General features: G+C 45.0%; 1 protein-coding gene across 3 annotated transcripts in view; it reads left to right on the forward strand.

The window, feature by feature from the left end:
* The first annotated feature begins 2,399 nt into the window (after positions 1-2,399).
* Positions 2,400-27,994, forward strand: part of yaf2 (YY1 associated factor 2) — a 141,853-nt gene continuing 116,258 nt past the window's right edge. The window contains exons 1-2 of one of the 3 annotated variants that reach the window (XM_059977704.1): positions 2,400-3,275; positions 3,926-4,051. In XM_059977704.1, the coding sequence (XP_059833687.1) occupies positions 4,020-4,051 (32 nt within the window). In that variant the 5' untranslated portion in view covers positions 2,400-3,275; positions 3,926-4,019. Of the gene's footprint in view, positions 3,276-3,299; positions 3,438-3,522; positions 3,734-3,925; positions 4,052-27,994 lie in introns of those variants that run through there. The other 2 variants (XM_059977702.1, XM_059977703.1) reach the window with 2 other exon arrangements.

The following is a 27,994-nucleotide window of genomic DNA, read 5'->3' on the forward strand; positions in this document are numbered from 1 at the left end:
TTCTATTTCTTTACTTTCCTGTAAATGCCTTCGAGAAAATGAATCTCAAGGTAGAACATGGTTACGTATATGCACTTTGACAATAAATTTACTTTGAATTTCCTATTGTAATATTCTAATCTCTCTGAAGAACCTGTGTCAGGAAAAGACAGAACATCCTGCAACTCCCCCAATCTCAGCCACCCATATTGGGCTGGACTAGGAGATGAATTGCCCATGAATCTGTTCACTAAATCCACTTCCCTTCTGTATGTCATCCTTGTCCTTGTACACAGTCAGTGCAGCTCCCACGATGAAGCTCGCAGAAACTCAACACACATTAGAGACCCACTGCTCTTTCACCACCAAGGATCCAGCCTATCCCTGCTGTTGGGCAGTTCATGTTCAAGCCCCCAAACCTTTCCAATGTCAAACTGAAATAGTCCAAGCAAAAAATCCTGCCCTTAACATCCTGCTTCAGATGTGGATGAGTAACAAGCTTCCTTCGCTGAGAAAAATTGGAATTTCACTGATGATTCCAGTGTTCATCGAGATCCTCAACTCCTGACACACCGTAGAACTCTGTTCCCACAAGTCCAGATGAGATCTAGCTTCAGAAGTTAGATTGGCAAAGATTTATTTTGTTTCCGATAAGTCTAACCATCTGCCCTGACATTCCTAGATATGACCATTGTGAAATCCTGCATTTTGGGACAACAGCATTGAATGCAGCTTGGAAAGAGGCCACTTGTCCAAACTCACTGAGACTTCCTCCCAAGCTGGTCCCATTTGTTTGTGTTCCACTCATATCTGTCTAAACCCTTTTCATCCATTTCAACCCGTCCAAATGACCAAAAAACTGAACGAATGGCATGAACCTACAAGGTCCTACAAGGACCTGCTGATCCTCAAAGCTCTCCCTACCTCCCAAAGGATGAAAGTGATGAGATGTGGTGGAACAGTCATTCCCTCCATCGTGCCTGCAATGTGAGCCAGCCTCAAAGCTCAGTGGAGGAAGGCATCTTTCACATCACCTTCCCAAGGCTGAGGCCCCATTCTGCCAACAGCAGAGATACAGGCACTTCTACATTCCTTTCCACTCGTTTCTACCACAGTTTCTAAGGAACTAGTTCACCCTGTGACCACGTGGTCTCCTCCCACATTACAAAGACAAATAGGCTAATTGGAAACACGGGCGTAACTGAGTGGCATCACATCATTGGGTTGGAATGCTCTGTTACCATGCTGTATCTCTAAATAAAAATGAAGCCTAACTTCTCTGTGTATGAGGTATAGATAGATTGGACAGCCAGCACCTTTTTCCCAGGGCAGCAATGGCTAATACCAGAGGATATCCTTTTAAGTTGAGTAGAGAAAGATTCAGGGTTAGTCAAAGATGGTATTTTTTTTAATAAGCACATGGAGAGGTAAGTGCCTGGAAGACACTACCGGGGCTGGAGGAAGAAGCTGATACATTGGGGACACTTAAGAAATGCTTAGATAGGTACTTGGATGAAAGAAAAATGTTGAGCTATGTGGGAGGGTGGGGTTAACTTGATTGAGTAGATTAATTGGTCAGCATACCATCTTGAACCAAAGAGCCTGTACTGTTCTGTAAGACCATAAAACATAGGAGCAGAATCAAGCCATTCAGCCCCTTGAGTCTGCTGCACCATTTCCATCATGGCTGATTCATTATCCATCTGAATCCAAGTCTCCCACTTTCTCCCCATAACCTCTGACTAATCAAGGACCTATCAACCCCTTCATTAGATATACCCAATGAGTAGGCTTACACAGCCTACTGTGGCAATGAACTCCGGATTCACTACTCTCTGGCCAAATAAATCCCCCTCATCTGTTCTGAAAGGACATCTTTCTATTCTGGGGCTGTCTCCTCCAGTGCTGGACACCCTCACTATAGGAGACATCCACTCTATCTAGTCTTTCCAATATTTGATAGGCTTCAATGAAATACCATTAACCCTTTCATTACTGGGATGTCAGTCTTCACTCACACAAACAGTTTAAGAAGGCTGCTCACCAACACAAGCAGAGTTTGGGATGGAAAATACACGTTGACCAGTGGGTCTGACATCTTGAGAAGGAACGTGTTTTAAAAACCTGCATCTGGATTAAAGACATTGCTCCATTGTAAAGAAGTTGACAACTCTGATCTCTGGAGCGTTTTCCTTTTGATGTTTACTGACCTCTGTTTTACCAGGGAGCCCTCAGTAAAATACCAAGGGGTTGATAAGTATCAAACAGTCCTAGCAAAACTAAAACATGGCATCACTGAGTGCCACTTGACAGCACACCTTCAACCAATTACAGAAACAGAAAAGTCAGGCCACTTCTGTGGAAAATCAAGCAGAGTTAACAATTCAGGTTTATAGATGAGACTTCCAGAAACATCTGGTGTAACGTGGTGGGGAGGAGATACTGATTTAAGGGCGGACATATAGTGCAGGCTGGAGTCGTTCAATTGCTTGCTGGGCCCCGCAGAAAGGACGTGGTTAAAGGGTTCAAAGGCAAGCTGTTGGATTTAATAATCATATCTGAGCCCCACACACCGTCACTTGGCCAACCCCAGGCAAATACACCGGGGCTTTAAGAGCACGCACCGTATAAGGGCGGGAGTGGGGGGGTGGAGTCAAAACCTTAGCATAGGAAACCACGTGGTCTGTATGCAAAAACAGCTAAAAAGCATTTCATTCGCGGCTAAATTTCGAGAATACCTGCAACACCCTCCCACCGTCTGTGGATCCGAAAGCACGAATAACGTTAACGTCACTCCGCCCAATGCTGCCACTCACGTTAACTTTTTAACGGGGTACCCTACTTCGAAAGTAAAATTCAGACCCAAAGTTTGCCAAACTACTACTGAAACCGCGGCGAAAGAGTTGTCCGGCGCCTTTGTTCGAGGGCGCAGCGGCCCGGCGGCACCAGCTCCCACGGCCCCATTCATTCACCGCCGCCCTGCGATATCCTGCCGTCGGGCGGCTGATGTCATTACATTTCATTAGAAGGAGGGGAGGAGGTGCGAGCTGCTGGCGGGACCCCGCTTCCTTCTCGGCGGGGCAAAGCAGTCAGTTCCAAGCGAGCTGCTGACGGGAGCGGAGCGGAGCGGGCCTCTCCCTCACCCCGGCTCCCGCTCCTTGCGCCGATGTGTGCGCGCTTCCAGCCGGCAACACGGTGGCAAAAACGGCCGCCGTGCAAACCTACCGCCTTGTGCGCCGTGCGGCGGTTTCATAAGGATCCTCGCGAGCTGGTTGGCCCCCGGCGCGCCACGTGAGGCGAGTCACCGGACAGCTGGGGGCGGTGGGGGGGTGGGGAGGGGGAAATCCAGGCGCTAGCAGAGGAGCCCTGAGCCATTCGGACTGGTTTCAATAATAAATAATAAAACCAAAATCCGGAGGACTTAACGCTGTTATGGGAGACAAGAAGAGTCCCACCAGGTAGAGTACTTTTTCCAGACCCGCCGCTCCCTCACCGCCTTCGGGGGAGGAAGGAGGGAGAGGGAAGCGGGGCTCCCTTTAAATGTTTTCGTTGTGGGGACGGAGCGGCGGCAGAACGCGAGCTGGTGGCTGTGGAGCAGAATGTCGGGCAACTCGATACAATGTAGCAGCCATGGCGGACGAGCTGGTTACTGTAGCCAGTTTGCGTGCGTGCGTGGGAAATTGACATAGGAAGATGCAGTCTCGCTCAAAGGATCTGGCCCTCTTTCTTTTGATCGGCGCCGATTGCCGCGAAGGTCTTTTGGAGGAGGAGGAGAAGTGGCGGGGGAGGGAGTGAGGGAATGAAAGGGGGGGGGGTTGGGATCAGCCAGAGAGAGGAAAGGAAAAGGGCAAACTGTTCGCAGGATAAGCCTGTGTACCTATGTATCTTTCTTCTCTTCCCCCCCCCCCTCCCGCATTCCTCTCCATTCTTTTGTTTTCCAAAACAGACCCAAAAGGCAGCTGAAGCCCTCAACGGACGAGGGATACTGGGATTGTAGCGTTTGTACGTACAGGAACAGCGCAGAGGCTTTCAAATGCAGTATGTGTGATGTCAGGAAGGGCACTTCAACACGGTCAGTGTTTCAACTTCCCTGTTTTTATTTAATCTCGTCCGTAACGTCTCTATTACGAAATTACTGTTGTACTTGAAATATGATTGGAAGGCGGAGGGTCTCCGCGATCACTATCTCTGCAGCCTTGGACGTGTTTTTGCTGTTGGAAATACACTGTTTGGTTTCAGACAGCAGTCGGCACATCATTCAGTTTTGCTGATTTTTAGATCCACCTCCGAGAGCTGCGAATGAAATCGGGCTTGTGGTGTCGCTCAAAAGATGTTCCTAGACCCATTTCTGCTCGCTTACTTCTCATGCATTGAAAAGCTGGCAGTCGAATCACTTGACCAAGCAAACAAAAAGGCTCTGTCCTTGAATAGAATTACCTCAAAAGCTTTGGGAGTCACGCTAATCGCACAGCTCTGGGTTATATTTCCCTTGAAAACTGCATTGTATTTGTTGTTTTAATGTTGTTTTGATTAATTAATAATGAGGTAATTTGTCTTAAAATGAACTGAAATAACAAATTGCTGTACATATTCAGCAGGCCAGGTAGAGTTGTTGGAGAAAGGAGCAGTTAGCATCTGGGGCTGATGACTTTGCAATAGTACTGTCTCACACTGAGTTTATCTTGAAACCTGCGCTCTGCTCTATTTCCCCACTCGGCCTCTTTGAACAACCTTTCTTCAGCCCTGAGACAAGAAAGCCTGCTCACTGAGTGCAATTAGGTTGAATATGTTGTGAGCATTTGTGCAGACTGAATATCAGGCACTGAACACGGGATGAAGCCCATTTTCCCTTTAGCTGAAGAGTCACGATATATTAACTTTAGGGGTAATTTGAAATATTCAGAAGTTCGAAGTAAATTTATGATCAGATTACATTTATGTCACCATATACTACCCTGAGATTCATTTTCTTGTGGGCATTCACAGTAAATGGAAAGAAATCAAAGAAAAGCCACACAGGGCAGAGATGGGCAAACAGCCAATGTGTAAAAGACAGCAAACTGTTCAAATGCAAAATGAACAATAATAATAAATATTGAGAATACGATTTGTAGAATCCTTAAATGATGAAGTCCAAAATATGCATTCATGTGAATCGGGGAGAGGGTTATTACTCTTTCCTATAAAATGCTTATGAAAGATTCTGAATAACTTTAATGTTCCTTCTCCTCCTACCCCAAACATCAGCTCTGAGCAGGCAGAAGGGCAACCTTCTGATGAAATTAAATGATCGTTTTAAGAATCAACATTAACTTGGGTTGCAGCAGTTCACTCGTCACCTCAGTTTCATTTATCATCTCCTCCGCTTTGCTTGGTTCAGTGACCTTCTGCCATTGCTCACAGTGATTGGGTCAGTACTCAGATCTTTAAAACCAGCAGGGAAAAAACTTTGTTCTTGTGCACAAAGATTGGCTAGGCAAGGCCTTTAGCATAGGAGAATGGGGGGGGGGGGCTTAAGGGAATTATGGGAGGAATAAATAAGGGTAGGGGAATCCAAGACTAGTGGGTTTGATAGGTTTAGGGTGAGAGTAGACAGATTTGGAAAGGGCCCGAGGGGCAACTTTTTCCACACAGGGTGGAGAGTATATGCCATGAGCTTTCAGAGGAAGTGGTTGAGGCAGGTAAGATGGTATTATTTAAGAAACATTTGGATGGGTGAGTGGAGGAGTAGAGCTCAGAGGGATGTAGGCTGAACACAGGAAATTGAGACTAATGTGGTGAGCATGAACTGGATGGGCTGAAGGGCCTGTCCATTGAATCTAAATGGTTAGATGTTCAAAATGTAAGTGGAATTTTATTTCTGATTTAGTGAAGCACAGGTCACTTTATCACAAGTAATTGCGAACATTAGTAGCTAATTCACACAGGAATTGAAGATTTACCTGTAAAACTACGAGATGATTGTTTCCCTCTCAGTTGACAAACACGTCAATGACTCTGATTCAGGAGAGTTGTTTTAAGCAATGCTTCAGCAAAGTGTGGAGTGTATGATTGGAAAAATAATCTTCTTTTTAATGTTTGGGATGACCATGTGCAGGCAGGAGGAACTAGGTGTTGTTAATTAATTCAGCCCAATGTTGTGGGCTGTGTTCTGTTCAACATCTGCAACTTCCATTTCTCACCTTGGAGCCACTGACTCGCATGTTGCTGGAAGTCTTGAGATGGGCAGCAACCGTTCCTTTCTACACTAAGTGTCCGCGGCACACCACATCGACACTTTCTGGAGGTTGAGCTGAATCGCTGGCTGGTAGTTCCCTCCTCTCTGCCCAGCTCATTAATTCATAGGGGAGCCAAGGCGATTGAAGCACCCTGGTAAAGTTCCCGGTCCATATGCTTCAATTGCTCACTGATGCTGAGTCATTTGGAAGTGTTTTTTTTGTGTCGCACTGTGTTCCTGACAGAACCAGTGCAGCTCCATGCAGATTTAATGGTCACACTTAAGAGAAGTTTAGATTGGTACATGGATAGGAAGGGTTTTGAGGTATCTGGTCTGGGTGCAGTTAGATGGATCTAGGCAGAAGACCAGTTCAGCATGGACAAGATGGACTGAAGGGCCTGTATGGGCCAAAGAACTTGTTAAAGAAATGTAGGGCAAAATAAAGTTAAAATTAAGTCATATCAAAGTGAAGTTGAGGAATATATTTTAGCACAAAGGATTGTTTAACACAAGAACTATCTAATCCAGACTCATCAGTTAATTGGTGCATAGGCTGGTACAAAAAGCTTTTGGTCTGTTTGACTTTATAGGTGTCAGAGTTGGTACGTCATGTTTCAGGAAGCATGTGGTAGCAATAGATTGATTGCAGAAGAGATTTACCAGGATGTGGGCTGGAATGTGTCTCACATCTGATCCGAATTTTTTGAGGAAAGAAACAAGGAGATTGAAGCCAGGGTGATAAATACTACTGGCACGGACTTGTTGACAAGGTCCCACATTGCAGATTGGTCCAGAAGGGTAAGGCACAAGGGGTTCATAGTGTTTGAACTGAATCCAGAATTGCCCTGGAGGAGGAGGCAGAAGATAGCGGTGGGTGCTTTTCTGACTATCAACCTGTAATACCTGAGGAATTGGTGCTGGATTTTTTGCTGTTTATAACATTTGTGTAATTGACTTGTATGAGAATGTAGGGGTCTGATAACCAAGTTTGCTGATGACACAAAAATTGCTGGCATCAATAGATTAAAAAAAAAGGTTGTCTAAGGATACAACAGAACACCGAACAGCTGGAACATTGGGCAGCGTGGTGCCAGTTGGGATGTAATCCAGATGTGCATGGTAAATGGATGGTTAAATTCCATTAGGACATGTAGATAAATTGGCAGGGACCTTATGAGCTTTGATGTGCAGAGGGACTTTGGGACACACAGCTGAATAAGGCAACAAAAATGGTAATTGTTATGTTTGTCTCCATTGGCCGAGGCATTTGGTATGGGAGTGGCAATGTCATGATGCAGTTGTACAAAACATTGTGTCTGGAGTATTGTCACCACACTGCAAGAAGGATATGGGAGCAATTAGAGTGCAGAAGAGTATCTCTGAGACATTGCCTGGAATGGAGGGTTACAGTTCAAAGTAAATTTATTGTCAAAGTAAGCATGTGTCACCATATCCTACCTTGAGATTCATTTTCTTGCTGGCATTTACAGGAAAATAATAAAACTATATATAAATGATGCATGGATGCCATGGTAGCATGGCAGTGAGCGAAACGTTGTTAAAGTTCGGGGTGCTTTGGATTTCAATCTGGCGCCATTCTGTAAGGGATCCCTACGTCCTTCCCCATGGGAAGCTTGGGTTTCCCCAGCCACTCCAGTTTCCTCCCGCAGTCCAAAAGATGTACCGAGTAGGTTAATTGGTCATTGTAAGCTGTCCCATGATTAGGTTAGGGTGATTCGGGCTTGCTGGGGCGGCATGGTTCAAAGGGCCATAAAGGCCTACGCTGTGCTGTGTCACTAAATAAAGACTGGCAAACAACCAATGTGCAAGAGAAGAAAAATTGTGCAAATAATTTTTTAAAATGTAAATGAATAATACTGAGAACATGAATTGAGGAGCCCTTGAAAGTGAGTCAGTGGGTTGTGGAATAAGTTTGGGGTTGAGGTGAGTGAAGTTTTCTCGACATTATAAGGAAAGTTTGGGTTTATACTCATGGGAATCATAGGAGGCAGAGCAGTACCCTTGCAACAGTTTATCACATTATGGAGGCATTGATGGAATACATGGTCAAGTCTTTTTCCCGGTACCAGAAAGTCTAAAACTGGAGGGTACGGGATTGAGGTGAGAGGGAAGAATTGTGAAGGAGATCTGAGGGGTACATTTTCCAACACAAGGTGATGGTTACACAGCATGAGCAGCAAGAGAAGAGGCAGAAATAATTACAATGTTTCAAAGGCATTTGGATAGGAAGGACATAGAGGGATGTGGTCCTAATGCCTGCGAAAGGGATTAGCTTGGATGGACATTGGCATGAATGAGGTGGGCTCAATGGTCTTCTCTCAGTGCTTTACAGTTCTATGTAATTATAATCTCAATGCAATCATGTTCTCTCGAGGAAAGGTAACTGGTAATAATAATCTAAAGTCATTGCCACAGGCAGCTGTGGGGGCAAGTCTTTTTGTACATTTAAGGCAGAGGTTCAGAATCAGAATTGGGTTTATTATCACCAGCATGTGACGTGAAATTTGTTAACTTAGTGGCAGCAGTTCAATGAAATATATAATCTAGCAGAGAGAAAAAAAACATAATAAATGAACAAGTAAACACGAGGAAATCTGCAGATGCTGGAAATTCAAGCAACACACACAAAATGCTGGTGGAACACAGCAGGCCAGGCAGCATCTATAGGAAGATAGAAGAAACGTTTCAGGCCGAGACCCTTCGTCAGGACTAACAAAGAAAAGATAGTAAGAGATTTGAGAGGGGGAGGGGGAAATCCGAAATGACAGGAGGACAGGAGGGGGTGGGGTGAAGCTGAGAGCGGGAAAGGTGATTGGCAAAAGGGATACAGAGCTAGAAAAGGGAAAGGATCATGGGACGGGAGGGCTCGGGAGAAAGAAAGGGGGAGGGGAGCACCAGAGGAAAATGTAGAACAGGCAGATTGATTGTGAGAGGGGCAGAGAGAGAAGTGGGAGCGGAGATAATAAGTAGATAAGGGATGGGGAAAGAAGGGGAGGAGGGGCATTAAGGAAAGTTAGATAAATCAATGTTCATGCCATCAGGTTGGAGGCTACCCAGACGGAATACAAGGTGTTGTTCCTCCAACCTGAGTGTGGCTTCATCTTGACAGTAGAGGAGGCCATGGATGGACATATCAGAATGGGAGTGAGATGTGGAATTAAAACATGTGGCCAATGGGAGATCCTGCTTCCTCTGGTGGACAGAGCGTAGGTGTAAAACAAGTAAATCAATTACATATATTGAATAGATTTTTTTTAAACTGTGCAGAAGCAGAAATACTGTAATTTTTAAAAAAAGTGATAGATTCTTGATTATTCAGGGCATGAAGAAATACAGGATGGGGAAGGCAGAAAATTGGGGCTGAGAGGAAAATTGGATCAGCCATGATAAAATGGCAAGAGCAGGCTCAATGGGCCAAATGGCCTGATTCTGGTCCTATATCTTACGGTCTGAATAGAGGTGTGTGTTAGCATTAAATGACAAGAAGGACCATATGTTATTTCTTGTATCTCTGCATACTGGGCTCGCTTTCAAGTGTAGACTGGCTTTCAAGGACTCTACATTCTCAGTATTTACTTAGTTTTTTTGTATTTGCACAGTTTGTCCTGGGACATTGGTCAGTCAATGTGTGTGCTTTCTCACTGATGTTATTGTACTACTTTGTTCCAGCAAGAACACAAATCTCAGGATAGTATGCGTACATACTTTGCTAATAAACTTACTTTAAACTTTGTACTCAAGGATTGAAGTAAATCTTATGTATGACCGATTTCACTACATGTTGCAAATTTTTGTTTTAATTTTTATAATTTTATAATCACTTTAAAATTCCTGGGAGTGCGCATCTCACACGTTCTCGTGGTCCTGGATCACATCGTACATGATTAGGAAGGTGACCTGTGCATCCTCTTTCTGAAGAGAGTATCATTTTCTGTCAGTTACCTTATCTACAGACACTCCTGCACCTAATGTCACTTTATGCACATACAATCAATCTATATACATAAACTATCCTGTGTATTTATTTATTTATTGTGTTTTTATTATTATTGCGTTCCTTATGTTTTTTTTGTTTTGCATCGTATCTGAGGTGGAAATTATTCAGTTCTCCTTTATACTTGTGTACCAGAAATGACATAAAACCATCTTAAATCTAATTATCAGCGTATTATCCTCTGTTGAATGTGGAATGCTATAGTAGGATCCTTGCATGCTCAGTTGAATTGATTTTGTTTTATCTGAGGAATGTGTTGGGATTAATGAAGTAAGTTTATATTATTGACTGTCAGGTTTTGTGGATAATTTTAATCAAAATGTGAGGTAAATCATTGTGGGCTCCTCTTTAAACAACCAGCCTATAGTGATCATTCCCTGAGAATTCACTTTAGTGCCTGTGGAGTAAGGTTGATGCAGAGCTGTGTTTTTGTTTGGGAAAGATAATGTAAAGGAAGACTAATTGAGCTTTGTTTGATTCTAGCGTTAGACGGGTGCCAAAGTAGAAAATGTTCCCGATCACAGCACCGACATCCCTCAACCTGACAAGTACTAATAAATAATTAAAAGGAAAAAAAGCATTATTATGGGCTTGAAGTTAAATGTTGCTGAGCATTCATATTGTGCCAATCTTTTGTAATAATTTCCAAGTCCGAGGCATTGTAACTGCATTTCAAATGGGGGATTTTATGGAATGATGCGTGTGAACAGTAACTGGTAAATCTTAGTAATGTGCTCGCTGTTAAATGGAGTTTATTATGGTACTAGCCAAGCTAAATGTGTGTACTGATGAAATCAGCCTTGAATATTGACATTTTAATGATTTGTTATAACTGTTTTGAACAAATAAAGTGTAATGAGTCAAGTTGGGTAGTTTTACAAGCAAAAGCCAAACATCTCAGCAGTGGTTTATGGTCTGTATTTTAACATTTGAAGTATCAAGGGCGGATTGTAATCATACATTTTACTGAAATGTACTTGTTCACTCGCAGAAAAGGAAACTACTTAATCACTTTTTATATAACTTTATTTGGTACTGTTTTTGATAGCATGGCGTGTGATGGATTTTTAATGTTCAGAGCAGAAGACTTCTGCTTTGCTCCCTGGTTATTTTGGTTGTGGAGTTCCTAAGACAAATATAAACTTTAATATTTCTTGGCAGTAGGAGTTGCTGTCATAGTTGTGTATTGATGTATATTATTGATTGGGATCTCTTCGTTACATTCCTTTCCCAAAAGTGTCGTAAGTTATTGCAGGCTCCGGTGAACATTTAACATTTTTTAAAAATCTTACTAAATCTAGTTATTAACACGAGCAGATTTTATTTGTAAGATCATTGTCACTGAGGCACTCATAGGAGACTGGAATGTTTATGGTTTTGTGACTTTCATGCCTTCATAATGCCGTTCTGTTGAGTATTTCTGAAACTTGTACTGGGGAAGGTTCAGAATAGGTTGGAACATGAAAAATCCCAGCAAAGAACCACTCAATGGTCACTTCATTAGCTACGAGAGTGGAACTTGATGAGGTCTTCTGCTGCTCTGGCCCAATCTCTTCAAGGTTTGCCGTGTCATGCATTCAGAGATGCTTTGCTGCACACCATTGCTGGAACATGTGGTTATCTGAGTTCCTGTCACCTTCCTGTCAACTTGAAACAGTCTGGCCTCTCATTATGCACACGTTTTCTCCCACAAAACTGCCAATCACAGGATTATTTTTGCACCATTCTCTATTGACTCTAGAGACCATCGTGCGTGAAGAATCCTAGGAGATCAGCAAATTATCCTGTCTGGCAGCAACAAGCATTCCACAGTCAAAGACGCTTAGATCATATTTCTTTCCCATTCGGATATTTGATCTGAACAACAAATGAATCTCTTGACCATGTCCACATGCTTTTATGCTTTGCATTGCTGCCCCACGATTGATTGATTAGATAATTTGCATTAACAAGCAGACACACAAGTGTACCTGAAGTGGCCACTGAGTGTATAGCTAGAGCAGGGGTCGGCAACTTTTTTGCCTCTGTGGGCCGGTGCACGTATTAATGAGCGTATGGTGGGCAAGATAAATGCCATAAATAAACTTGAAATATGGGAATTATCCATTTAGATACATCTAGTTATGTTTTGCCTCAAATTAATGAATAACGCATGCTAGAAAATCATTTGTGCTTAACCAAGGATGCCAATTAGTAATCAAAGAACTCAGTTTAGTTGCAATTTATTTCAATCAAGGCATCTTTTAAATCTATTATAAGGTCGCATAGAATCTTTAAACATAAAATGTATGAACATGATGCATTGAACGGTGGTAAATTAAGTATAATAAAAAAAGAAAATTTTAATGCAAACAGTTGATAAATCAATGTGAAACTTGATGCAGTTTGTTGCTTGAAAGCTTCTCAATATTGGGTGTCAGACTTGTTGATGCCAAGAGCAAGACATTATCCAGATGGGTATCAGTCAATCTTGTTCTCAAATGGTTCTTGGTGTGCTTCATTTTTGAAAATAATTGCTCACACAGATGAGTGCTGCCAAACAATGATGCCATCTTTTTTGCATGGTCCACTAAGTTAGGAGACTTCCCATTCGGATGAATATAAGAAATCAAGCACTGACACACCTTCAGAATGCCACACGGCATCTCAGTCAATTCCATTTGAAAAATTTCTGATGCAGTGTCCACTTCCACATCAAACGGAGCAGCAAACAGCTTGAACTCATTTACATGCAAGCGAAAATCAGCAAAACGAGATGAAAACTCTTTTCTCAATTCTTGGACCATATGCACAAAAATGCCTGGATCTTGTGCTACACTTTTTTGTAAAGTGGGTTTCCCAGCTTGCTCGATGAAGAAGTAATCTAGTGTCCCAAGTGTCTTGGAAATTTTGGCACTCAGTGTCTACCTTCCTGCGTTTTCCATTCATTGCCTTTGGAATTTATTTCTTCGATTTTATTTTGAAATGTGAGTTATTCAACATGTATCATAGCAGATGTAGATATCTGGATATTTAGCATGGATTTCTTGTTAAAACACAGTGATGCTGTTTCTGTTTACAAATTTGAACGATCCTATCTGAAAACCTGTGCGTGCATGGAGAGTATCTAATACATATTAATAAGTCAGTCTGCCTTCCTGTCATTTGTATATACCAGTGTTTGGTTTGGAACAAAACGGAACCTGGGCATAGTGTAACAAGACGCCATGCATGTCCATCAGTGTGGTCACGTGAAACACTCAGAATAGGGAAAAATCACTCGCGGGAAATGAAACAAGTCTGCCTTTTATAATGTGATTGCTTCATTTGAAGCCTGCATTAATGTTTAATTCAAACACCATAGAATACCTGTAATTAATGCAGACATCAAAAATAAAACTCCGTCTTCATGTACAGATAGATACCATGCCACTTTGTAGCCTTGTCGAAAGAATGTCTTTGTAAATGCTAAGTAGCTCTCTAACACCCAGTTGCTGTAGTTTCACATGCTTTTATTTTATTGGAATCACTTTCTAGCTCAAGCTTTCCTCTAGTGTAAGAAGACAGTGGGTTAATATTCCATTTTAAATTGAAAATGTATCCTTTTTTTAAAAAAAAGGAATGAATTTATTACTAAATAGGCATTAATTGTTTCAGCTTTACTGCCATATGTAATAACTTGGTTGTGGATCTGATTGTGTAGGCAGCAGGTATGTTGAATAATAAATGAGGAACATTGAACTGTTTTTAAAATACTGTAGCCCTTTTTCTGTATATGTGTGAGAGAGAAACACTGCACAATTTCTCAACTGCCTTTTTCTCCCCCATCTGAGGCCCAAACTTAAGCATGGGCCTCAGATGCTTATCTAGCTGAGCCCAATGAGGTGCCTGTTTGGAGCTTTGCTGTTGCTTGCTTGGTTGGTGGGTGGAGGGTGCTGATGCTTTTATGCTGAAGTAAGTGAGGGAGGGGGAAGGTCAATGCTTTACTGATGCTTGTACACAGCGGCAGGTTGGAGTGGGAGGGAGCTTTGGGGTTCTGCTGTTTTACCTGTCACTCATTCCTTGGGGCACTCTTCTGTTTTTGTGGGTGTCTGTGAAGAACAAGAATATCAGGTTGTATGTTGTATACATTCTCTGATATTAAGTGTAACCATTGGTTCTGTGCTCTTCTGGGGCATCTGAACTGGTTCCTAGACAGCTTAGCTCGTGAACATCAATCAGCCTGTAGTTCAGACCAAATTGAGAATTCAGATCATTTGGAGAACTCTGTGTGATAGCTGGTGCATTTAGTATAGTTTACGCTGAGCTTGTTGAGTACGGTAAAGCATTTTTCTGAATTTAGAGCCTAAATGTTAGTGTTAAAGCAAGGAAACATGGAGAGAACAAATGCATTTCATGGTATCTTTGCTGCTTTCATGTCCCAGCTATGTACAATGTTCAGCCAATACGGATGATTTGATGAAAAGAAAGATAATTGATACAGGGAGGTTTAAGTGTGGCTCAGTGATTCTGCCTGCGTTGGTCAGTGACGTGTGGGCTAAGGCTTTATAAGGCATTGGTCAGACTGCACTTGGAGTTTTGGGCCCCTGATCTAACAGAGGATGTGCTATCTTTGGAGAGAATCCAGAGAAGGTTCACGAGATTGAGCCGTCATCAAGATAACTTGTACCTTTATGATGCTGATAATGTAGAAACAATAACCAATTGCAATGAGAAAGGAGCCAACACTGAACTTCTTTTGGATGTACAAAGAAAGGTGACAGAAAATTTGACCAATAAGACAAGTAAACTATTGCATTACTACTACACTGCAAAGTCTCCTCCAGGAGTGCCTACCCTGAGGAAGTTCAGAACGGAGTCCCGATGAAGGGGCTCTGCCCGAAAACTTTGTTACTCTTTTCCATGTGTGCTGCCTGGCCTACTGATTTCCTCCAGTATTTTGTGCATGTTGCTTTGATCAATAAATTGGTTTTAAGAGATTGTACATCTGGGATAACTATGGACAGTGAAGTTTATTGTTTTAAGTTGCAACAGGATCTAGATAAATTTGTAAAGTGGACAAGGAATGGCAAATGAAAATGACTTGCTCAGTGAATGGCAGGGCCCTGGGAAGTGTTGCAGAACCGAGAGACCCAGGCGTACAGGTACCTAGTTCAAAGTGGCAACACAGCTAGACAGGATTGTGAAAAAAGTGTGCAACAGCATGCCTTCATCAGACAGGACATTGAGTTTGAGCTGGGACATCATGTTACAGTTGTACCAGAGGCTGGTGAGATTGCAGATGGACTTATTCTAGTTCTAGTTGCCTCACTATAACAAGAATGTGCTGTGCTAGAGAGGGTGCTGAAAAGATTCACAAGGATGTTTCCAGGTCTGGATGAATTGAGTTATAAGGAGAGACTGGAAAAGTTGGGTCTGTTTTCCCTGGAGGCTGGGGGATGAGCTTAGAGATGTTTATAAAGTGATGAGTGTGGATGAAAAGGATTATCATAGTCTTTTTCTCAGGGTAAGAGGAGGAAAAGCTTCTAAGGGGATATGATGGGCAAAATGTGCACACAGCATGAAGAGTATGGCCTCCAAGAGGACCACAATCTTGTCGTTGGGCTTGGAGGCTTGCGTGCCTTAGTGACCCAGAGAGCTATGCCGGCTGGAGTCAGGATTTTATGTTTTGACTCTTGGTAGGGTCACCCATCCCAAACAGGTCAAAGGGTAGAGGCCAGACTTGGGATGGTCTACCAGTCCTCCAGGTTCAGCTCAAGGCTAACAACCCTGACTAGTCAAAAAATTATTACAGAAATGGCAATGAGAAATCCTTCTACTCCTGAGTGCGACAGTATTCCTAAGTCTCCACCTGGGACTTATGTGATTGACAGTGAAAATCGAGAGTAAGCTACTGAGATGATGAAGGAAGCCCTGAACCCTCCAGAGATGGAGGACTTCCATTGCTGCCCTAATCACCAGCAGTGTAATAGACAGACGGAGGGAATGGATTGAGCTTCAAAACAACGTGGTCAAGGTAGGAACAATTACATCTAAAAGACAATTTGACAGGAACATGGATTAGAAAGGTGTCTGTGCTGTAAAACTCTGAATCTCTTTTTCAGTGCTACATCACTTCTCTTGCCATACCTTTCAAAACTAGATATGTACTGTATGTCACGTTAGTGTCTGTGATATCTGGTTTTGTTGCTTAACTAATTTCATGTTTAAAATTGGGTATGTTATATATTGTTGTGAATAAAAGATATCAGCTCTATCGATTTAAATACTTCCTGCCTGAAAGCTCTCGCAGGCCATCACATGTATTAGTGGTGTGTGGTCTGTCAGATAAGATACTGCAGGCAGAACTATGTCAGGTTGTTGCCTGACTAGTCTATGAGGTGGCTTTCTCATTTTAAACTCCAGTCCCCAGGTGTTTCTGAAGCGATCTCTTCAGCTGATAGGACTAGGAGATCGCATTAAAACATGACAAATATGTTTCATATTCAAAAAGCCTAGGCAGAGGGGGAAATGGAGAAGATGATTCCAATAGTGTGTGCCTCTCGGACCAGAGAGCACAGCCTCAGAATAGAAGGGCATCTCTTTAGAACAGAGGTGAGGAGGAATTTCTTCAGCCAGAGTGTGGTGAATCTATGGAATTCATTGTCACAGACCGCTGCGGAAGCCAAGTCATTGGGTACATTTGAAGTGGAGGTTGATGGGTACTTGATTAGGAAGGGTTCTGGACGGTTGGGGGGGGGCAAGCCAGGAGAATGGGATTGAGGTGGAAAACAAATCAGCAACGATTGAATGGCAGATCACACTAGATGGGCTGAATGGCCTCATTCTGTTATGTCTTTTAGTCATAGTCACTGCTACTCTATCTGTTCTCTATTTCAGCAGTGCAGTTATAGTCCAACAAAGTGGGGTGCAAGGTCATTTCAGAGGGTAGTTAGAGTCAAACAAGTTGCCCTAATTAATAACCATAAATCTATTAAATCTTAATCACTGGACTATTGGAATGTGTTTAATGCTTTGTCCTGCAGATCTTCTGCAGTGCAAATATGTCTAAAATACCTCCCCTGCCAATATGGCTTTAAAGGTAAACATTTGCTTTCATTTTGTAGTGTCTCTTGCAATGAGCATGATAATATTTTGGGCCAGAAAGCTCATAATTGTGTCACTGACTTAACAAGAGTAACAAAACATTGCAAGCAATGCACTTGATTACATACACAGTTGAAAAGGTCATTTTAAATAAATCTCCACAAGTTGCAGGGTAACTGCCATAATTCTGCTGGTAGCTTCGTGACACAGACAAAATGCTGGAGGAACTCGGCAGGCCAGTCAGCATCGATAGATTAGAGTAAACAGTCGAGCTGATGAAGGGTCTCGGCCTGAAACCTTGATTGTTTACTCTTTTCCAAAGATGCCCCCTGGCCTGTTGAGTTCCTCCAGGATTTATGTGTGTTGCTTAGGTTTCCAGCATCTACAGAGTCCTCTCATGTTTATAGCTTTGTGGACTTGGTTGAATGAGCCTGACTAGACGTCTGTACGGTCTACAGTTAACAATGATCTTTAGGTATTTGAGTGCTTATTTTGAGCATGATGGGCATTGCATGCAAAATAGCAGGTTGGGTTCAGGAGCTATGTATGCGCACTGCTACGCCAAGAAAGCTCACCAGCTCCTCTACTTCCTCTGGAGGCTAAATGAATTTTGCATGTCTCTGTCAACCTTTGCCAGTTTTTAGTGGTGCACAAAAAAGAGCACCTTGTCTGGATGCATAAGAGCTTGGTGCGGCATCCGTTCTGCACGTGACCACAAGAAACTGCAGAGAGTTGTGGACGCAGCTCAGCTTGCCACAGAAACCAGACTCCCCTCCATAGTACGTCCTCCCTGTGACAGCATAGGTTTCCTCCAAGTGTTCCAATTTCCCCGCTCAGTCCAAAGACGTACCGGTTGGTAGGTTAATTAGTCATTGTAAATTGTCCAGTGATTAGGATAGGGTTAAATAAGAGGATTGCTGGGTGGCACACCTTGAAGAGCCTGTTCTGTACAGAATCGCTAAATAAATAAGTTTGCTGTCTTTGAGTCTGCAGGAATAATTTCAGAGTCTGAGGAACATCAGATGATGATATCGAGAAGTGGAGAGGCATGGAAGAACATAGCAGTTAGGGTAAACTGTTATGGTGCAACTGACCTGGGTTTAATTGCATTGGTGTCTGTAAGGAGTTTGTACATTCTCCTTGTGACCATGTAGGTTTCCTCCCACAATCGAAAGGCATATGGATTAGTAGGTTATTTGGTCACATGGGTGTAATGCGAGCTTGTTTAGCAGCAAGCGCCTGTTACAGGGCTCTGTATGTCTCTAAGCCAAATCCATTACCTCTATAGCCACTGACTTCAAAACGCTGGCATCATGTGCAGTTGTAGATTTCACCAAACGCTGGCAGTTTGATGTACAGTAGATCCCAGTTAACTGCCTCACATCGGGGCCGGTAAATTTTGGCCCAACTGTATGACTGCCTCAATTAGCCAAAGCTTCATGGAAATAGTTTAAAAGGTATAAAAAGACAAACTGTAGCGGTGTGCTACATGCAGCGCTAAAATTACGACATGGAGTCGGTAACTGCAGTCGAAGGAAAAAAGTTTATTCGAAATCCTCAGCCTCACTTTTAAGCCTCCCTCAACCTACCCCCCATGGCGCAGAGGCTCCAAAGCTCTGTGCTCGCAAACCCCTGTAGGCTATCTAATTGTGAGCCGGTTCGGATGTGCCAGGAAATGGGTCGCCACATAACCCCCCCCCAGAACCGGCAATACACCCCCCAATGTCCACAGTCTGGGCCAGAACCTGCTTGGGAGATCGGCCTCTGCGCCGAGGTGCCGGAAACTCGGCCGGTTGTGCCAGGTCCACGTGGGCTGGCTTGAGGTGGTCCACTGTGAAAACCTCCTCTTTCCCCCCAACGTCCAGCACGAACGTTGACCCGTTGTTCCGGAGCACCATAAACGACCCCTCGTATGGCCGCTGCAGCAGTGGCCGATGCCCGCCCCTTCGTACAAACACAAACTTACAGTTCTGCAGGTCTTTGGGTACGCAGGTCGGGTTCCACCCGTGCTGTGAAGTGGGTATGGGGGCCAGGTTACCGAGCTTCTCGCGTAGTCTGCCCAGGACTGCTGCGGGATCTTCCTCTTGCCCCCGTGGGGCTGGTAAGAACTCCCCGGGGGCGACCAGGAGCGCGCCGTATACCAACTCGGCCGACGAGGCGTGCAGGTCGTCCTTGGGCGCTGTGCGGATGCCGAGTAGGACCCAGGGAAGCTCGTCCGCCCAGTTGGCTCCTTGCAGGCGGGCCATGAGGGCTGACTTCAGGTGACGGTGGAAACGCTCCACTAGCCCGATCGACTGTGGGTGGTAGGCAGTTGTGTGGTGCAGTTGAGTCCCCAAAAGACTGACCATAGCTGACCACAGGCTGGAGGTGAACTGGGTGCCTCTGTCGGAGGTAATGTGGGCCGGTACACCAAAGCAAGATATCCAGGTGGTGATCAGGGCTCAGGCACAAGATTCGGAGGTGGTGTCGGTGAGCGGGACCGCCTCTGGCCATCTTGTGAACCGGTCCACTATAGTCAGGAGGTGCCGCGCTCCGCGCGACACTGGCAGGGGGCCCACAATATCCACATGAATGTGGTCGAAACGCCGGTGGCCGGGATGGAACTGCTGCGGTAGGGCTTTGGTGTGCCGCTGCACCCTGGCCGTCTGGCAGTGCATGCACGTTTTGGCCCATTCACTGACCTGTTTGCAGAGTCCGTGCCAAACGAACCTGCTGGAAACCATCTGGACAGTTGTCCGGATGAAGAGATGCGCCAAGTTATGAATGGAGTCGAAAACACGGTGCCGCCAGGCTGTCGGGATGACGGGACGGGGCTGGCCGGTGGCGACGTCACAGAGTAAGGTCCTCTCACCCGGGCCTACGGGGAGGTCCTGGAGCTGCAAACAGGAGACTGCGGTTCTGTAACTCGGAATCTCCTCATCCGCCTGCTGCGCCTCTGCCAGTGCCTCAAAGTCTACCCCTTGGGAAAGGGCATGAACAGTAGGGCGAGAGAGCGCATCCGCCACAACATTGTCCTTACCCGAGACGTGTCGCACATCCGTCGTGTATTCAGAGATGTAGGACAGGTGGTGTTGCTGGCGGGACGACCAGGGGTCGGACGCTTTCGTAAACTCAAAGGTAAGCGGTTTGTGGTCCGTGAACGCGGTGAAGAGCCGACCTTCTAGGAAGTACCTGAAATGCCGGATTGCCAGGTAGAGCGCCAACAGTTCCCGGTCGAAAGCACTGTACGTGAGCTCGGGTGGCTGCAGGTGTTTGCTGAAAAACGCCAGGGGTTGCCAGCGATCTGCGATGAGTTGCTCCAGCACCCCACCGACTGCCGTGTTAGATGCGTTCACTGTGAGGGCGGTAGGGGCGTCCATTCTGGGATGTACTAGCAATGCGGCGTCCGCCAAAGCTTCCTTCTTTCGAACGAAAGCGGCGGCGGACTCCTCGTCCCAGGTAATGTCCTTGCTCGGACCCGACATCAGGGTGAACAGGGGGCGCATGATCCGGGCAGCTGAAGGGAGGAAGCGGTGGTAGAAATTGACCATACCTACGAATTCCTGAAGGCCTTTGATTGTGGTGGGTTGGGGGAAGTGGCGGACCGCATCTACCTTAGCGGGCAGAGGGGTTGCCCCGTCTTTAGTAATCCTGTGGCCCAGGAAGTCGATGGTATCGAGTCCGAACTGGCATTTGGAGGGGTTGATTGTAAGACCATACTCACTCAGTCGGGCGCAGAGTTGACGGAGGTGGGACAGATGCTCCTGATGACTGCTGCTGGCTATGAGGATGTCGTCCAAATAGATGAACGCGAAGTCCAGGTCCCATCCCACCGCGTCCATTAACCACTCGAACGTCTGTGCGGCATTCTTCAGGCCGAACGGCATGCGGAGGAACTCGAAAAGGCCAAACGGGGTGATGAGAGCTGTTTTGGGGACGTCGTCAGGATGCATCGGGATTTGATGGTACCCTCGGACGAGGTCTACCTTGGAGAAGATCCATGCGCCGTGCAGGTTTGCTGCAAAGTCCTGAATGTGCGGCACCGGGTAGCAGTCCGGTGTGGTAGCCTCGTTCAGCCTGCGGTAGTCACCGCACGGTCTCCAGCCTCCCGTCGCTTTGGGCACCATGTGCAGGGGGGAGGCCCATGGGCTGTCGGACCGCCGGATGATCCCCAATTCCTCCATCCTCCTTCGCCAGTCGGAGCTTGTCCGGGGGAAGCCGCCGAGCGCGGGCATGGAGGGGTGGTCCCTGGGTCGGGATGTGGTGATGTACGCCGTGTCGGGGCATGGCCGCTGTGAACTGCGGTGCCAGAACTGATGGGAAATCTGCCAGGACCCTGGTGAAGTCGTTGAAGGACAGCGTGATGGAGCCGAGGTGAGGGGCTGGCAACTGGGCTGCACCCAGGGAGAACGTCTGAAAGGTCTCGGCGTGTACCAGTCTCTTCCTGGGCAGGTCGACCAGTAGGCTGTGAGCCCGCAAAAAATCCGCACCCAGAAGCGGTTGGGCTACAGCGGCCAGTGTAAAGTCCCATGTGAACTGGCTGGAGCCGAACTGTAGCTGCACCTGACGGGTGCCATAGGTCCTTACTGTGCTGCCATTCACGGCTCTCAGGGGGGGACCCGGTGCCCTGCTGCGGGTGTCGTAACTCGTCGGAGGTAAAACGCTGATCTCGGCACCAATATCGACCAAAAACCGGCGTCCCGACCTTCTATCCCACACATACAGGAGGCTATCCTGATGGCCAGCCGCCGTAGCCATCAGCGGCGGCTGGCCCTGGCGTTTCCCGGGAACTTGCAGGGCGGGCGACAATGGCGGGCTTCTGTGCCCCACCGCTGGTGGTAGAAGCACCAGTGTTCCTTGGGCCGGGGGTTGGCGGGCTCTGCGGCCGGGCCTGGACTGGTTTGCTGCTGGGAGTGTGGCTGGGAGATCTGTGCGATGGACGCCCCGCTCACCTTTTTGGCGTTCCACAGCAAGTCCGCCCGGGCTGCCACCTTCCAGGGGGTCACTGAAATCCGCGTCGGACAGCAGCAGGCGTATGTCCACGGGCAGCTGCTCCAGGAATGCCTGCTCAAACATGAGGCAGGGTGTGTGTCCGTCAGCTAGAGTCAACATCTCATTCATTAAAGCCGATGGAGATCTGTCGCCCAAGCCATCCAGGTGCAGTAAACGGGCAGCCCGCTCGCGCCGTGAGAGTCCGAAAGTCCTGAGGAGCAGGGCTTTGAATTCCGTGTACTTGCCGTCTGCCGGGGGCGACTGTACGAACTCCGCGACCTGGGCCGCTGTGTCCTGGTCGAGGGAGCTCACCACGTAGTAGTAGCGGGTGTCTTCTGAGGTGATCTGGTGAACGTGGAATTGGGCTTCGGCTTGCTGGAACCATAGGTTCAGTCACTGTGTCCAGAAACCCTGCAGTTTCAACGAAACCGCATGAACAGAGGCGGCGTCGGTCATTTCTGGTCCAAAAATCATTTGGACCGTCGGGGTCACCAATTGTAGCGGTGTGCTACACGCAGCGCTAAAATTACAACACGGAGTCGGTAACTGCAGTCGAAGGAAAAAACTTTATTCAAAATCCTCAGCCTCACTTTTAAGCCTCCCTCAACCGGCTCCCCATGGCGCAGAGGCTCCAAAGCTCTGTGCTCGCAAACCCCCGTAGGCTATCTAATTGTGAGCCAGTTCGGATGTACCAGGAAATGGGTCGCCACAAAACTACCATTTAACTGAGTAACAAATTGTGTGTTTAAATGAAATACTGAATAAATTAGAACACTATCAATACTACAGTACTATAAACCTGTTATTTCCTAATAGTTATCAACAGAGAAATTCAGTGTACAATGCCGTGTTCTTTTGATTGACTGTAAAAGAACGGAATCAGTGTGTGTGGATAATGGACTGCTGCCTTACAACGCTGTCGATGATTGCACCTTCCAAATCTTTATTTTCAATGTAACATTCAAGACTATTGTTTTTACCTTCAAATTCTTTCTTCGTAGTTCCTAACTTGAAGTAGTAAAATTGTTTCTTTTTCGCTCTGGGTCATCTCTGGCACCCAAGCCTGAAAGCTTGAAACTGCAGTGAGCAAAACAGTTCTGAATTGTCTTACTGCTTATTTCTCGCCAGCTATCAGTAACAGAAATCCACTGCTTTTTAAACACAAGTATGTGCAACTGACGTATTTAAAAAGTGTTTTTTCTAAGCACAGTGTAGCTGCTAATGGCCGCACAATTGCACTCGTCTGACCCTAGTTGAAATTGTTCAGCATTAGTCTCCTGCCCCAATTAGTGTCCCAAATAAATGAAGGGAATCCTAGCTATTTTCTCAATTAGTTTTTATTCTTTAAGAGCTGTTCCAAATAGATGGCAGTCCCAGTTCACCCAGGGGCCAATTAATGGGAATCCACTGTGTTTGTAAAGCTTGAACTTTAAAGGTATGACTCCCATCCACTCCATAATGTACCGGTGAGGCACAGGAGTACGTTCAGCCAGAGACTCATTCCACCGAGATGTAACACTGAGCGTCATAGGAAGTCATTGCTACCTGTGGCCATCAAACTTTACAACTCCTCCCTCGGAGTGTCAGACACCCTGAGCCAATAGGCTGGTCCTGGACTTATTTCCACTTGGCATGATTAGATTATTATTATTATTATTATTATTATTATTATTATTTAATTAGTTATGGTTTTATATTGCTATATTTCTTCATTATTCTTGGTTGGTGCGGCTGTAATGAAACCCAATTTCCCTCGGGATCAATAAAGTATGTCTGTCTGTCTGAACAGGGCAGTGCAGCAGAGTTGCTGCTGCCTCACTAATCTGGGGTCCAGGTTCGATCCCGATCTCGGCTGATGTTCGTGTGAAGATTGCATGCTCCCCACGTTCTCTGGATTCCTTCCAAAATTCAAAGTGCACTGATCACTTAATCGGTTTCTATACACTTCACCCGTTTATGTAGATGAGTGCAAGAGATTCAAAGGTGAGATGTTGGCTTGTGAAAGAAGGTGGGGTGTTGGGGTATGGGCAATGAAAGAGAGGAGGTGACTGGTGAGAACTCCCTGCTGGGAACTGTACCTTATCGGCTGAAGAGCTGCCCCTGTTGTAGTCAGAGAGAAGCTGCTTTTTCAGCCTATTTCCCTATTTTATTAAAAGAAGACATGTTTAAATATTTCATCTCCCTACCTCATGAGATCCTGTGCCCTTTTTCAGTTCTGATGTATAGTAGTGATTCTCCCTGCAACACTGGAGATCTGTGTGAAATAATATTGAGATGCATCAAAGAACAGGCCCTTCTGGCCTTTCGAGCCACACCACCCAGCAATTCCCTGATTTCATCCTTGCCCAATCACAAGACAATTTACAGTGACCAACTAACCTACCAACTGGTACATCTTTGGATTGTGGGGGGAAACCAGAGCACCTGGAGGAAACCCACACGGTCAAGGGGAGAATGTACAAACTCCTTACAGGCAGCGGCGGGAATTGAACCAGGTTCGCTGGTACTGTAAAGCATTGTGCTAACCACTATACAATGTAGTGTCGCACTGGGCTTTGTGACAGACCCGGCAGTGTGAAGATCCACCTTAAAATGTGGCCTTTTGCAGTATGTGGGAAATGTGATGGAAGTTAGTGCGGATTGCTGCAGAGACCCAGTGTCAATAATCCTTGGTATATTGAAAGCCTGGATGAAGTGGGTTCAGATTCCACCAAGGGGAAAATGGGGGAGCGTGGTATTGTGATGGCGGGCAGTGTAATGCTGTTACAGCACTAGCTGTAAGATTGGGTTGGATTTCTGCTGCTGTCTATATGTGCTTCCCGTGATTGCGTGGGTTTCTTCCAGGTGCTCCGGTTTCCTCCCACATTTCCAAAGACATACGTTAGAGTTGGTGAGTTGGGGCAAGGGGAGCATGACAACATTTGCAGGCTGCCCAACACGACTTACGCTTATTTCATTTGACGCAAATGATTCATTTTGCTGTGTGCTTTGGTGTACTTACTACAAATAAAGATTATCTTTACGTAAAAAGAAAAGGCAGTTTGGAAATTGAAATCAACTTTTAAATTGTCTGGAAACAAAAAGTAACGACAGTCTTTACTAGCAAGACAGACAATAAATACCTCACAGGCAGTCACCTCAATCAGCAGCACAAGCCAATTTCAAAGGCACTGTTTACAATCCATATTAAGAAAAGCAGTACCTTTGAAATGGCAGATCAGCCTGGATGCTCCTCATTTAAAAATGCGCTGAGTGATTTCAGTCACAACTGGGGCTTCTATCAGTTTTCACACCAGTATAGTGGATGGAAGTTCAAAAAGATCAAATTCCAAAGTAAATCTATTATCAAAGTACATGTACGTCATTATATTACTATCCTGAGATTCACTTACTTTCAGACATTCACGGGAGAGCAAAGAAATACAATAGAATCAATGAAAAACTACACACAACCAATGTGCAAAAGAAGTCAAACTGTGCATCATAAATATAAACAAACAAATGGACCAAGAGTGTGAGTTGCAGTGTTCTTGAAAGTGAGTCTGTAGAACATGGAATCAGTTCGGTATTGTGGTGAATGATGTTAACTATCTTGGTTCAGGAGCCGTGAGGGTTGCGAGTAATAAAACATACCTGAGCCTGGTGGTGTGGGACCCAAGGCAGCAGCAAGAAAAGGGCATGGCTTTGGTAGTGGGAGTGCAAACCATTGTACCAGATATAAGCTGCGTGGGGTGGTGGGGAAGGGGAATAGAGTTGACAAGGTTTATTAGACGGACATCTCAAATGGATGACCTTCTTCAGTGGAAAATGTATTTGTGAGAGAAGACTTGATTGAAATGACAAGAACCTGGGGGGTGGTGTGTGCTTGAAAGATGGATATCTGTTCTTCTCAAGAAATCTAGAATGAGGGGGGGTCACTGTGAAAAATAAGTTATCGCTCATTTAAAACAGCAATGCAGGGGAGCCTTTTACTCTGAGAGTTGAGAGACTGGTGCTCCAACATGGGATTGGGTGGAGCGTTTGTAAATAATGATAAAGCGGAGCTAGACGGATACTTGATGTGGACTGACTCTGAGGCCTGCAGTCAACAAACGATGTGGCACTAAATTAAATTAAACTAGACTTGCCTTGACTGTTTCAAAGACTGGTTTGATGTTTAATATTCACCTTGTTTCTTTGCATTTGCACGATTTGTTCTTTATTTTTTAGTTGAGCTTTTGATGTTCTCTTTAAACGAGCTTCGTGGTATTTTTCTTTTGTGGCTGGCCTGCGGGAGGACAAACCTCAGGGTTGCTACCTGCATACGTACTTTGATAATAACTGTACTTTGAATCCTTGACTTGATGTGTAAGAGGTTGTAAAGTCCCCGGGGGTAACTGGAAATGCAAGGGTGAGGTTACAAAAAGACATGTACCATGATCATCAATATTCCCTGTAATTATTTAATGACCAGTGTGCACAAAAACCTTGTGCTGTGCAATTTTCTGCCCAGTGACAACATTTGCACAGTGAATTTTATATATAGAGCTATCATTTTAGCAACAAACAAAACACTGTCAACGAGAACTTGATGAGTTTGATCATTTTTCCTCATTTATCTGCACACTCACAAAACGTGTGTATCAGGCCTGTAGTGGGTAACGAAGGGTTTTCTCACCGGAGCTTTTGCTTTTGCACGCCATCCATATGTGATTTGCTTTCTAAATGATGCTTTAAAAAGTCAAGTTTCCTAATATTACTCCCCTTCTTCCCACTTGCAAATTCTGCAGCAACTTTTGCATCGTGACAATGCACGTAGGTAACACCAGTTTCTGTATTGTACTTTAATATTCTCGTAGCTACACGTTCCTGACCTCATGAGCTTTTGGTGTAGCAATTTCTACTCTTCCATTCAGCCATTCCACTTTAAGTGAATTAGTAGTTCTTTTGTGTTTCATACTCTTTTGCCTCTTTGGAATTTGACATGGAGAGCAATAATTTCTTCAATAAAAACGGTATGAATAAGTCAGTTCTAAAATCTGCAGACAGATCATCACAAACTCTATGCCGTCAACCCTGCCCGCATCAGAAACCAGAAAAGGAAATGTGATTGTGTACAATCGTGAAATATACTTGTAAACCTTTTGTGCGCAGTTTAAATTCCTTTGTGCGCTAATAGCAAAAGATGGGTGCAAACATGCCTTTAGCGGGAACATTGGTAATTGTACTAATTGTGGAGCAGGTTAGAGGGGTTGAGTTCAAGGTAAATTTATTATCAAAGTGCATATATGTCACCATATACAACCCTGAGATTCATTGAACCCTAGCTGGTCCGGCACCTAATTAATATATTTGCATACAATTGACTATGAAACTATCATATTATTGGAATGATCCAAATCGTTCCTGGTAGGAAAGAAGCTGGTTGTTCATACTGAGTGAAGAAGGGACATGGCTTCAGCTCCATATAATAGTGACTGGCATTTAAATTCCCCTCTCAAATGATTTTACAAAGTATTCTGTTGTAAGGATTAACAGGTCACTCATACCCATAATCTGGTCACCACTGTAGCGTCCTTGTGGCGCAGCGCTAACACCGCTTGGGGTGTCGGAGTTGGAAGTTCGATTCTGATGCTGTCTGTATGTCTTACCTGTGGAATATTTTAAATATCACTGAATAAGTAAATTTGATTTAAGGTTCTATCACCATCAGCATTTATATTTTTACCATTTTCTGTGTTGCTAGAGACTGGAGATGGTAGGGATTT

This window comes from Hypanus sabinus, chromosome 8 (assembly GCF_030144855.1).
Source record: "Hypanus sabinus isolate sHypSab1 chromosome 8, sHypSab1.hap1, whole genome shotgun sequence".
Lineage (NCBI taxonomy): Eukaryota > Metazoa > Chordata > Chondrichthyes > Myliobatiformes > Dasyatidae > Hypanus > Hypanus sabinus.